This window comes from Solea solea, chromosome 20 (genome assembly GCF_958295425.1).
Source record: "Solea solea chromosome 20, fSolSol10.1, whole genome shotgun sequence".
In the NCBI taxonomy this organism is placed as follows: Eukaryota; Metazoa; Chordata; class Actinopteri; order Pleuronectiformes; family Soleidae; genus Solea; species Solea solea.
Genome location: NC_081153.1, coordinates 2,449,225 through 2,463,103, shown reverse-complemented (window position 1 = coordinate 2,463,103; position 13,879 = coordinate 2,449,225). Strand labels below are relative to the sequence as shown.

General features: G+C 38.4%; 1 protein-coding gene across 3 annotated transcripts in view; it reads right to left on the bottom strand.

Annotated features, from left to right (window-relative positions):
* Positions 1-6,020: 6,020 nt before the first annotated feature.
* The window catches only part of col22a1 (collagen, type XXII, alpha 1), a 45,003-nt gene continuing 37,144 nt past the window's right edge, over positions 6,021-13,879 (bottom strand). For all 3 annotated transcript variants that reach the window (XM_058618905.1, XM_058618906.1, XM_058618907.1), the window contains 8 exons: positions 12,770-12,841; positions 12,624-12,659; positions 11,434-11,478; positions 10,582-10,761; positions 10,415-10,481; positions 10,153-10,335; positions 9,519-9,596; positions 6,021-8,604 (listed from right to left, as the gene is read on the bottom strand). In XM_058618905.1, coding sequence (XP_058474888.1) covers positions 8,411-8,604; positions 9,519-9,596; positions 10,153-10,335; positions 10,415-10,481; positions 10,582-10,761; positions 11,434-11,478; positions 12,624-12,659; positions 12,770-12,841 — 855 coding nt within the window. In that variant the 3' untranslated portion in view covers positions 6,021-8,410. The remainder of the gene's footprint in view (positions 8,605-9,518; positions 9,597-10,152; positions 10,336-10,414; positions 10,482-10,581; positions 10,762-11,433; positions 11,479-12,623; positions 12,660-12,769; positions 12,842-13,879) is intronic.

Sequence of the window (13,879 nt, the reverse complement as noted above, 5' to 3'; positions counted from 1 at the left end):
GGGAAAGCTCTCGTTGGCTGGCCAATCACAACACAGTCCACGTTCTGGGGGTGTGGTTTTGGTCTGAAACAGCACGGCTGACGAGAGCGTCAGTAAGGAGATATTTTGATCGGCTCGTTTGCAGCGATTAGGAGGTTTTTAACCATGAAAACAAGTTAATATATGTAAGTAGACCTCCATAACTAACATATATGTGACCGTGAAAACAAGTTAATATATGTAAGTAGACCTCCATAACTAACATATATGTGACCGTGAAAACAAGTTAATATATGTAAGTAGACCTCCATAACTAACATATATGTGACCGTGAAAACAAGTTAATATATGTAAGTAGACCTCCATAACTCACATATATGTGACCGTGAAAACAAGTTAATATATGTAAGTAGACCTCCATAACTAACATATGTGTGACCGTGAAAACAAGTTAATATATGTAAGTAGACCTCCATAACTAACATATATGTGACCGTGAAAACAAGTTAATATATGTAAGTAGACCTCCATAACTAACATATATGTGACCATGAAAACAAGTTAATATATGTAAGTAGACCTCCATAACTAACATATATGTGACCGTGAAAACAAGTTAATATATGTAAGTAGACCTCCATAACTAACATATATGTGACCGTGAAAACAAGTTAATATATGTAAGTAGACCTCCATGACTAACATATACGTGACCGTGAAAACAAGTTAATATATGTAAGTAGACCTCCATAACTAACATATATTTGACCGTGAAAACAAGTTAATATATGTAAGTAGACCTCCATAACTAACATATACGTGACCATGAAAACAAGTTAATATATGTAAGTAGACCTCCATAACTAACATATACGTGACCATGAAAACAAGTTAATAAATGTAAGTAGACCTCCAAGACTAACATATATGTGACCATGAAAACAAGTTAATATATGTAAGTAGACCTCCATAACTAACATATACGTGACCATGAAGACAAGTTAATATATGTAAGTAGACCTCCATAACTAACATATATGTGACCATGAAGACAAGTTAATATATGTAAGTAGACCTCCATAACTAACATATATGTGACCGTGAAAACAAGTTAATATATGTAAGTAGACCTCCATAACTAACATATATGTGACCATGAAAACAAGTTAATATATGTAAGTAGACCTCCATAACTCACATATATGTGACCATGAAAACAAGTTAATATACAGTATGTAAGTAGACCTCCATAACTAACATATACGTGACCATGAAGACAAGTTAATATATGTAAGTAGACCTCCATAACTAACCTATATGTGACCATGAAAACAAGTTAATATATGTTAGTAGACCTCCATAACTAACATATACGTGACCATGAAAACAAGTTAATATATGTAAGTAGACCTCCATAACTAACATATATGTGACCATGAAAACAAGTTAATATATGTAAGTAGACCTCCATAACTAACATATACGTGACCATGAAAACAAGTTAATATATGTAAGTAGACCTCCATAACTAACATATATGTGACCATGAAAACAAGTTAATATACTGTATGTAAGTAGACCTCCATAACTAACATATATGTGACCATGAAAACAAGTTAATATATGTAAGTAGACCTCCATAACTAACATATATGTGACCATGAAGACAAGTTAATATATGTAAGTAGACCTCCATAACTAACATATATGTGACCATGAAGACAAGTTAATATATGTAAGTAGACCTCCATAACTAACATATACGTGACCATGAAAACAAGTTAATATATGTAAGTAGACCTCCATAACTAACATATACATGACCATGAAAACAAGTTAATATATGTAAGTAGACCTCCATAACTCACATATACGTGACCATGAAAACAAGTTAATATATGTAAGTAGACCTCCATGACTAACATATACGTGACCATGAAAACAAGTTAATATATGTAAGTAGACCTCCATGACTAACATATACGTGACCATGAAAACAAGTTAATATATGTAAGTAGACCTCCATGACTAACATATATGTGACCATGAAAACAAGTTAATATATGTAAGTAGACCTCCATAACTAACATATACGTGACCATGAAAACAAGTTAATATATGTAAGTAGACCTCCATAACTAACATATATGTGACCATGAAAACAAGTTAATATATGTAAGTAGACCTCCATAACTAACATATACGTGACCATGAAAACAAGTTAATATATGTAAGTAGACCTCCATAACTAACATATATGTGACCATGAAAACAAGTTAATATACTGTATGTAAGTAGACCTCCATAACTAACATATATGTGACCATGAAAACAAGTTAATATATGTAAGTAGACCTCCATAACTAACATATATGTGACCATGAAGACAAGTTAATATATGTAAGTAGACCTCCATAACTAACATATACGTGACCATGAAGACAAGTTAATATATGTAAGTAGACCTCCATAACTAACATATATGTGACCATGAAGACAAGTTAATATATGTAAGTAGACCTCCATAACTAACATATACGTGACCATGAAGACAAGTTAATATATGTAAGTAGACCTCCATAACTAACATATACGTGACCATGAAAACAAGTTAATATATGTAAGTAGACCTCCATAACTAACATATACGTGACCATGAAAACAAGTTAATATATGTAAGTAGACCTCCATAACTCACATATACGTGACCATGAAAACAAGTTAATATATGTAAGTAGACCTCCATGACTAACATATACGTGACCATGAAAACAAGTTAATATATGTATGTAGACCTCCATGACTAACATATATGTGACCATGAAAACAAGTTAATATATGTTAGTAGACCTCCATAACTAACATATATGTGACCATGAAAACAAGTTAATATATGTAAGTAGACCTCCATGACTAACATATATGTGACCATGAAAACAAGTTAATATATGTAAGTAGACCTCCATAACTAACATATACGTGACCATGAAAACAAGTTAATATATGTAAGTAGACCTCCATAACTAACATATAGGTGACCATGAAAACAAGTTAATATATGTAAGTAGACCTCCATAACTAACATATATGTGACCATGAAAACAAGTTAATATATGTAAGTAGACCTCCATAACTAACATATACGTGACCATGAAAACAAGTTAATATATGTAAGTAGACCTCCATAACTAACATATATGTGACCATGAAAACAAGTTAATATACTGTATGTAAGTAGACCTCCATAACTAACATATATGTGACCATGAAAACAAGTTAATATATGTAAGTAGACCTCCATAACTAACATATATGTGACCATGAAGACAAGTTAATATATGTAAGTAGACCTCCATAACTAACATATATGTGACCATGAAGACAAGTTAATATATGTAAGTAGACCTCCATAACTAACATATACGTGACCATGAAAACAAGTTAATATATGTAAGTAGACCTCCATAACTAACATATACGTGACCATGAAAACAAGTTAATATATGTAAGTAGACCTCCATGACTAACATATATGTGACCATGAAAACAAGTTAATATATGTAAGTAGACCTCCATGACTAACATATATGTGACCATGAAAACAAGTTAATATATGTAAGTAGACCTCCATGACTAACATATATGTGACCATGAAAACAAGTTAATATATGTAAGTAGACCTCCATAACTAACATATATGTGACCATGAAAACAAGTTAATATATGTAAGTAGACCTCCATGACTAACATATATGTGACCATGAAAACAAGTTAATATATGTAAGTAGACCTCCATAACTAACATATACGTGACCATGAAGACAAGTTAATATATGTAAGTAGACCTCCATAACTAACATATACGTGACCATGAAAACAAGTTAATATATGTAAGTAGACCTCCATAACTAACATATATGTGACCATGAAAACAAGTTAATATATGTAAGTAGACCTCCATAACTAACATATACGTGACCATGAAAACAAGTTAATATATGTAAGTAGACCTCCATAACTAACATATACGTGACCATGAAAACAAGTTAATATATGTTAGTAGACCTCCATGACTAACATATATGTGACCATGAAAACAAGTTAATATATGTAAGTAGACCTCCATAACTAACATATACGTGACCATGAAAACAAGTTAATATATGTAAGTAGACCTCCATGACTAACATATACGTGACCATGAAAACAAGTTAATATATGTTAGTAGACCTCCATGACTAACATATATGTGACCGTGAAAACAAGTTAATATATGTAAGTAGACCTCCATGACTAACATATATGTGACCGTGAAAACAAGTTAATATATGTAAGTAGACCTCCATAACTAACATATATGTGACCATGAAAACAAGTTAATATATGTAAGTAGACCTCCATGACTAACATATATGTGACCATGAAAACAAGTTAATATATGTAAGTAGACCTCCATGACTAACATATATGTGACCATGAAAACAAGTTAATATATGTAAGTAGACCTCCATAACTAACATATATGTGACCATGAAAACAAGTTAATATATGTAAGTAGACCTCCATGACTAACATATATGTGACCATGAAAACAAGTTAATATATGTAAGTAGACCTCCATAACTAACATATACGTGACCATGAAGACAAGTTAATATATGTAAGTAGACCTCCATAACTAACATATATGTGACCATGAAAACAAGTTAATATATGTAAGTAGACCTCCATAACTAACATATGTGTGACCATGAAAACAAGTTAATATATGTTAGTAGACCTCCATAACTAACATATATGTGTGACCATGAAAACAAGTTAATATATGTAAGTAGACCTCCATAATTAACATGTGTGATACAAGCATTCTATGTCACCTTTAATAAAGCCTACTCTGAGCCTACAAGCCCAGTTCAGCTGCTCAGCCACGCCCCTTACATGTACGCACTACATAGTGTTCTCCCACCCACGCTACGCACCACAACAGACATTTGAACGAAAACGTGTGCAGGTGGAGAGCGAGCAGTTGGTGGCTAAGAAAAAGAATAATGCCGCTGTTATTTCCCTAAATAAAATGTGGACATTATTCTTAACCATCTTCATTAATTGTTACTACAAAATAAAAGTTGAGCTGGTGACGTAATGCATGTTTATTGTCGCTAGTTTTTAGCAGCACCAGCTGTTAGCCGCTCAGCTGTTAGCCGCAGACTTCGGCTCCAAGTGGACTTAAAACACACCTTACACACTCAGCTTATATCGCCATTACGAACAAAAAATATCGCGATATAGTTTTGGTCCATATCGCCCCGCCCTAATTGCAAACTAGTTTTTTTTCATTTCCCCCCATCCAAGTATATATGAAACACCACAGTGGCCCTGGATCAGGAGCTACTGTACAAACATGGAGGAAACACATGACAGAGCCTGGAGTAGAGGACTCACTCCAAGTGTGAATAGAAACATTGTTTTAAATGATTGTATTCAGTTTCTGTTGATGGATCCAACCTTAATTCTACAAAGTGGCCCTTTAAAGCTGCACGCTGCAGAGTCAACATCACAAATTTAGGCAAAGGTGGCGTTTGTGGTCAAGATGCCTGATTTAATTTTATTTTGAATATCAGGCTCGTCGTCTTGTTACAGATATATAATATAATGCAGATCATGCAGGAATACATTTTCTTGGTTGCTTGGTTACAGCTTTCTGCACAGCACAAGCACATTCGGCAGATCAAACCTGACCTTTACTGAGCTGCAGGGAAAGAATTTACATGGCAGCCACCCCAGAGACGTCACTTTGATTCAGCGGATCTTATCACGGCTCGCGGCCAAAGGGGTTGTTGCACAAGTTTTTGTGCCGGAGTGGGAAAGATGCACAAGGTCAGTAAACTGTGGTTTAAAAGAGACTGATTAACACATTCATTTATGTTTATAATGCAGGTTTTACTGCGTGCTTACCAGAAGTAGCCAGTTCTGTAGCAGAGTGGTGGCATTGCGTCGCATCACCCTGTCAAACGTGACACAAACACTCACAAAAGCGTGTATTATAAAATGACTTTGTTCCATTCTTTATTATACATTACAGTACATGTGTCTTTCCAATACTTTACAATAGGCTACTCGTTTAAAAACAGCACCGACTTATCAGGAAAAGGTAAATGGCAAAAACCAAAGTAAATAAAGTTGAGTTTATGCACTAAAACACATCTGTATTGGTTCAAATTGTGAATAATTTATCAAGATAAGTTAAAAAAAAGCCTATAAGCACTGGAAAACATACGAGACTGACTAACCCTGTCCTGTAACATGGTTTATTTGTGCATTAACAAGCTAAGAAACGCAAATACTGCTGTGGTTTGACTTAAAAGAGCAGGTGATGCTTTCAAACCTACTCTCAGGGGGCTGTAAACATGCACTGTGGTGCAGTGCAGGTTCCTCAGGTGACGGCTTAGTAATGTTAGAATAATGTTAGAATAATGTCACCAAATATAACTAAATATAAAATATCACCTGTGGTGACTTTGACCTCTCTGATGACCAGAGGGTTTTTAATAAACATGGCACATTTTCAAACATTAAAAGTTGGGGCAGCATCTTTTTGTGATTGTAAATGTAAACATGAAAACACCTGCTCCCTAAAAACCTCCTAACATGATGTCACTCATGCAATCTGAGAAAGACACTTTAGACTTGGGCACCACCTCTAGGTTGTGTTAGTGTGACAGTGTAACCCATGACACACGACTGTTCTACAAAGATGCTCAGATCTGTGCTATAAAACATCAGCAGAGTTTCAGAGATGGAAGCACTGACCACGTCAGACTGTAGAGACAAATTTAAGTATTGAACTGAGTGAGCATGCATTTAATTTCTTTATTTGTCAAGTTAAATTACTGCTGCCTCCAAAACCTCTACAAAAATAAGTCAAAAAGAGGCAACACATTGACATTCATCTTTAATTAACCCAAGTTTGACTGGCCTGTATTGTGATAACCTCTGACCTGTACATCTAATCAAATATCTCTTTTATTACTCGCTTCCCCAAAACTAAATCATTGCTGCTTTTGGTTTATTTATGTTTTTATGTTTCTAAAACAAAGACAAGTGTGATCATTTTTGTGGAGGCCCGTTTATTAGATTCTAGACGACAGAACTGGTGATAAGTTAAATTGGTCCATGAGGGACGTGCAGCTAAACAGCTTTCTCAGCTAAAGTGCTGACCACAATGCTCTGGTCATTTGGATGCAGGGAAGCAGGTCTCCAATTTTAGGTTCCAGGAAGTGAATGAGAAAAGCAACGTCTATTCAGAGCAGAGCAGAGCTGAGCTGAGCTGAGCTGAGCTGCCCGGGCCTTTCCAGAGAGGAAGTGACACGAGCAGCTTTTCAAGAAAGGTGGACAAAGGCTGCTGCGATGAGAACACCTCGTCAAAAGCTGTTCACTGCTGGGGTCCATGCATACCTCAGACACACAATGGCCACAGCTACATCATTAAACATAAGAGTACAAATCTGATGGTGACATTTCCTTTCTGTCTCCATGTCTGGGGAAACAGAAGTACGTGGCATGGTGTAAAAGTAGACGTATGGAAGTGATACTGAGGCCACTGTGTTGTCATTTTCCTTCAAATCTCAAGAACATTGTTGTCAAGATTCTAATTTATGGCTTGTGACAAAAGTACATTTTGCTTCCTCTTTTTTAACCCAGATTCCCATTTTGTTTCATTTATATCCAAATAAAAATAACTTGACTTTGCAATGCCATCGACGAGTCTGGAGGCAAGAAGTGCACGAATGTGGTCATTCATTCATTAACTCTCCTCCACAAAATCACTATGATTACGATCTGAGAGTTCGTCTCATGCCGTCTGGCCCCTCCCCAATTTCAGTCGGTGACAAGAAGATCTTTTTTTCCGTTGACTGAGTCACGACCAACAGATTGTTAAGAAATGGACACTGGCAGCGATAGTGTGATGGAGCACAGTGTGGGCTTTGAAGTCTAATGGATGTAAAATGGTGTCAAAAGGACAAAGGAAAAAAAGACTTGGCCCTGCTGTACATTTGTGAGATAATTACTGATGAAATATTTAGATGCCAGGATCCCAAATCTTTCCTCCCGAAGGAGACTGTGCCATCCTTGTTATCTCCCTTTATATTTTACAGGAAGCATGCAAGTGAGGAAAAAAGTTTAGCTGCCCTCTTTACCCCATATTTATTTTCTAAAAAAAAAAAAAGTCCCCTGATGCTCAATCCCTGTCCATCCCAAGCATCAAACCAACAAACAAACAACACATAAAGAATCTGACCGGCAGCACAAATCGCTTCAGCTCTCCGTACTGAGGTTATCTTGAAAAGGCAAAAGTTCTTGATGGAGACGGACACAACCGAGTTCATAAATACAGCTGGACTTCGTGCTCCCTCTGTGCCTCCTCTCCATCTTAAGTCCCCTTGACGTTTTTGGTGTGGGGTCTCTGTGCCAGGCTGGCATAGTAGGCGCACTGTGTGGGGTCACATTGGCCGGGGGGACCGGCAGGGCCTTGCTGACCGTGGGGTCCAGGGTTTCCAGGCTCTCCCTGAGCCCCGGCTTGTCCTGGGCTTCCGTCTTTGCCATAGCCAGGCAGGCCAGCGGGACCTAGGGCACAAGAAGACGCAATCGTGGATCGTGGACCAAGACAAGTCAGTAGCCTTCCATGCACAGTTAAGTCTTGTTGGAAACAACTCCACTAGACAGGAACAGTGGGTTGATAGAGGGTGAGAGTGCTGATGTGGATCCAAGTGCAGAAGGAAGTCGTGCAGAGGAGGGGGTAAGTGTAAGGTTAGTGCAAGGGCAGAAGATGCTCTTGGAAGAGCTGAGTTTTTAAAAAGCTTCTTGAAGACAGACAGGGACGCCCCCTGTTCTAGTAGCGCTCCGTAGCTCATTCCATCAGCGTGGAACGACACATGAAAAGAGTCTGGATTGTCTTGTGCGAGGTGTTGGCACCGCCAGACCACAATCCTTTGATGGACGGAGTCGTCGAGGGGTAACACAAGCCTTTAGGAGAGCATTTAAGTAGGTGGGAGCAGACCCATGACTGACTAGTCATAAACTAACTGAACTATAACCCTTTAATTGGACTGTTTTTACGGAATAAAGTGTCAAAAAAGTGTCAAAAATGCCCACTTTCAGCTTGTTGGTGTTAGTAATTTTACAGTTGACTAATGACAACAAAGACCAAAACAACTTTAGCATGGCTAGTTAGCATGTCAAGCACGAGTCTTCCTACCATCCATGAACTTTATTCAATTTCAAATCTTTGGTCTATCCATCCATCCATCCATTTTGTATTTCTTCTTGTATCTCAGTCAGACTAACGTGTTTGATGGGTTTTAAAAGTCCAGTTTTAGTTGGACTAACACAATTATTTGGTGCCATTCACACACACAAATATTCATGCAGCATATTCCAGTACATGCAACGCTTCTTCAATCACACGCTGTTGGCAAAGCAACCAGGAGGAAACATGTGGTTCATCGCCTCAGGCGTGTCGCCGGCAGACCGGCTCTTACCTATTGGACCAGTGACACCCTGTTCTCCTCTTTCACCGATACCAGGTTCTCCCTTCTCTCCTCTTGATCCCTTATCACCTGAAACACAAAATTACAGTCAACTTGATTCCAACACAGTCTTAGTCCTTAAATGATGATTACATGTACAGTACGCTAAGTCATTCAATCAGTTTTTAAAGGCCACGTCTTCTCTGGGGGTGTTCATCCCCCCAGTTTTCCACTGGAATGTAAAACATCTATGTTTTAGATGTTTTTGGAGACAAAAAGGAACAAAAAACATTTAAAAACATCTTTGTTTGCAGCTCTAGTTCTGAAACACATGAGTATCACATCTGATTTAAACATGTCCCTCAGACGTCTCATTCATGGTTAAACCTGCATAAATCATCTTCACTCTCTTGTCGTTTTATTTCAGCCTTGACTGAGTGATATCGATCGCCGCTAAATTAAACTATCGATGACACGACGTTCTCTTGGTGACATGAGCTTGCATCAGCAGCCGAGACAGTCAAATCAAATCAATTTTACTTTGTACAGCCCACATATCACAAACCACAGTTTCTCCCTCTGTGAGCTTTACAGTCTGGAGGAGCGACAACCTCCACTCGGGTTTACAGACGGATTAAAGTCCTACCTTTAGGGCCCATGGGTCCTCTGGGTCCTTCTCCTCCATTCTGCCCAGGCATGCCAGGCTCGCCAGGTGGGCCAGGTCTCCCGGAATTGCCTTCCTTACCTGGAGAACCTGGAGGTCCCGGCCGGCCGGCTGTGCTCTTCACATGGGCTGGCTGCATCTGAGCTATGATGTAAGCCAATTTGGCTAAAAACAAAAAAAAAACATTATATTTGTATAAAGGTACAACTTTGACCCCCCCTAAAGGAAAAAATCCTCTCCTCACCGTCTAATTGTTTTGACAGCTCCTCCTGTACGAGGCGTCTCATCTGCTCCAGTGATACAGACTCTCCCTGAGACCACACAGGTGTCATTAATTAACTCGGTGGTTAAAACCTCAGGAGTGTTTGTTCATCACTGTGCTGTCGGTGTTGTTTCATGGCTATAACTCACCCTTGGGCCTGGGAGACCAGGGTTTCCTGAAGATCCTTGTGGCCCAGAAGGCCCCACCTCTCCTGGTGGACCAGACATTCCCATCATTCCTGTGTGGCCCTTCCTGCCTGGAGGTCCAGGGTTTCCAGGCATGCCTGATTCTCCCGAATGTCCTTTGTCTCCCTTCACACCTGTGTCACCCTGGAGAAGACAGCAGTCCTTTTTAGACTAAAAGTATGTTCAACCATCTGGTGGATAATTTAACGGCGGAGAAGTAAACCATTTGTTTTCTACTGCTGTTCAATCATAGCAATGTATTTTAGCTGTGTCTTTGTAAATGATTACTTAGTCTAGTGTTTACATTGTCTTGTTTGTTTTTGCTTTGTTTTATTTCCCTTTCTCTAAAAAGGCCCTGGTTAAACAAAGTAGAGCTGAAACAATTACTCGTTTAGTAATCGATTACTAAATTAATCAACAACTATTTTGATAATCGATTATTCGGTCTGAGTTTTTTTTTTCCACAATTAAACAAAGTTTGTGTGGTTTTTCAGCTTCTTAAATGTGAATATTTTCTGGTTTATTTGCTCCATAAAACAAAGACATTTTGAGAATGTCATCATTTCCAGGTTTGACAAACACTAACCAACATTTTTCTACATTTTCTGATAAAAATTAAAGCATAAAGAAATGTATGTTAACCACATACTTTGAATTAATCGAGTGATACATCTGCAGCATATTTAAATCCTAAAACAGTTTGAAATTGATGCTGCAACTGTGAATGGTCCCAAAAATAGAGGAAAAACTGATTTTTTTGTGTTTATTGTGATCATATGCAGTATATGACTCTGGTTCAAATAATATAATCCTCACCTTATCTCCTTTGTGGCCACGATCACCAGCTCTGCCGGGCATCCCCTACCAAGCACAAACAAGTCATGTGACGTCGTATATCACTGTAGCTTTATATGATATGATGACCAAACAAAGGAGGAATCATACAATATGAGATGAAATGTATCATTTAACCATTTCAGCTGCTTTTTTCCATGACATTATGTTTAAATGTACAGTTTATACAGCGGCTATAAGAATGTGTGATATAGAGTGTCTTATATGCCTTTTTTCAGCACAACCTTTAGGGAAACTATTCATATAAACGCATCTGAGCAAAAAGTACTCAAAATTTTTAAAACCAGACTGATTTAGTGAAATTTGTAAATACGGCTCATTTTTAAAAAACAAAAAGAAAAGAAAAACGGCCTAATTTTGTGACTTCTGCACAATTATTGCTTCTTTATATCACGACTAAAAATATTATACGAGATGAATCAAACACATAAGACGACATTTTTTAAAGCCTGAATATGTGATAAACGCACACACGCAGGATGTCCATATAAGGAGTTGTGTATTATTTGGCAACTTCCACAGATCTGTGCCGCGTGAGCACTAAGGGTTAAATACATCTTACATTTTACCCTCAAGTAGGAACTACTCTGTCAGGAACACATGACCATGCTTGAGCAGACACAGCCTGTACTTGTACCACTAGACTTCAGTGAAAACTAGAATGACTTTGCACTAACTGTCAGTCAAACAGAAAAGACATAAGTGTGTGTGTAATAACACAAACACACAAGCAACATTTGACATACTTTTGATGGACATGACGGCCGTTTATTTTGGCCTGGACATTGGTTTTCTGTTAAATGTGTGTCGTGCAGGACTGGCGACCTGCCCATGACCCTCATGTGGAGGATAAAGCAGTAGAAGATGGATGGATGGATGGATGGATGGATGGATGGATGGATGGATGGTGCATGTAGTGTGAAGGTGCAGGAGTTGTCTTTGAACTATGTGCTGTTAAAACAATGACACCTGAATTTGAATATGCTTCCTTTGTGTTAACCTACTGCATTATTCATTCTGTGACTTTACTTTAAAACATCAAAGACAAGCAAATTCTGTGTTAAATTAGTTTTGTTCATCAATCGACAGCCTGAGACTGAGCCTGAGTCCTGTATGCACGGTGCGGTGCATGATTCATCATCAGAACATACCTGCTTTCCCTCTGGGCCAATAGGACCAGCTGGACCCTGGAGATCAGGAGATCAGGAGGAAAGTTAATATTTACATCAGTCGCTCAAAGCTGAGAGTTGAGATTAGTATTTTAATCAAAAACACACACAAAATATGTTGCACTCACCGCAGGGCCTTTAGGCCCACTAAATCCTGGTAATCCTGGGTTGCCAGGCTCTCCCTTGTCTCCTCTCATGCCCTGTGTGACAGCAGAGACACACACACACATAGTAGTAGCGTGTACTGTACTTGTCCTCGTAAAGCCTCTCTCATTAGTAAGGATTCAACAAGATTTACATTAAGCTATAATTTCTTCTGGATTAAAATCACATCAACCAATCTGGTGGTGGGATTTTGCAAGTTTGAAGAGATGAAAATGATTCATATTTCACATGGGATGTGAGGCCAGAAGGAAAGCTGGCTCTGACGACCGATGAGTAACGTTTGCAGAAATCTTGTTAATCCCAACCTGTCAAAACCTTTTTCATGTTCTCAGATCATGTATCTGTGCAGGAGAGTGAGATTGTGCTTCACTGTATGCTTACTTATCTTTTCTGTCTCTTCCCACTCACTACATTTCTGTTTCTTTAGAATAAACACAGTAATCTGCCAACATTCTTAACAACAATAACTGGTCCTGCTTCTAAATGCAGTCTCTTCAGCCTCCACTGTAATCACGCCTCCTCCTCCTCCTCCTCCTCCTCTTCCCCCTCCTCCTCACTTGCTCCCTCTGCTGGACTGACATCATCGAGCACACACACACACACACAGCTGCCTATAACACGTCACATTTACTGTCTGTATTTAATTTCCCAAATGAATGCTGTCTGTCATGACGGCCGCTCGCCCTGCTCTTCATCCTGCCTGTGTGTGTGTGTGTGTGTGTGTGTGACCTCCCTCACACACACACACACTTTCATTAACCTCATCTGTTTGCTCAGCAATATTGTGCCAGTTCATATCTTTGTGGAGTCTGGGGAAACACTTTGAAATGACACGCACAGAGACCCTTCTCTGGTGAGCTAATCTCACATTTCATGTGTAGGCTGCATCTTAAATAAACTAAATTATTTAAATGAATCTCCCGTCTGTTGTCACCTTCACGTGCCCCAGAAACGTCTTGATATAAGTGACTGAGTCTCCGCTGTGGACATTTCACAGGAGGCATTTATTTATGCACCTTCACATTTGTCATTTATAAAAAAAAAAAGGTGCTTCTGTCATCATCTACACTCTT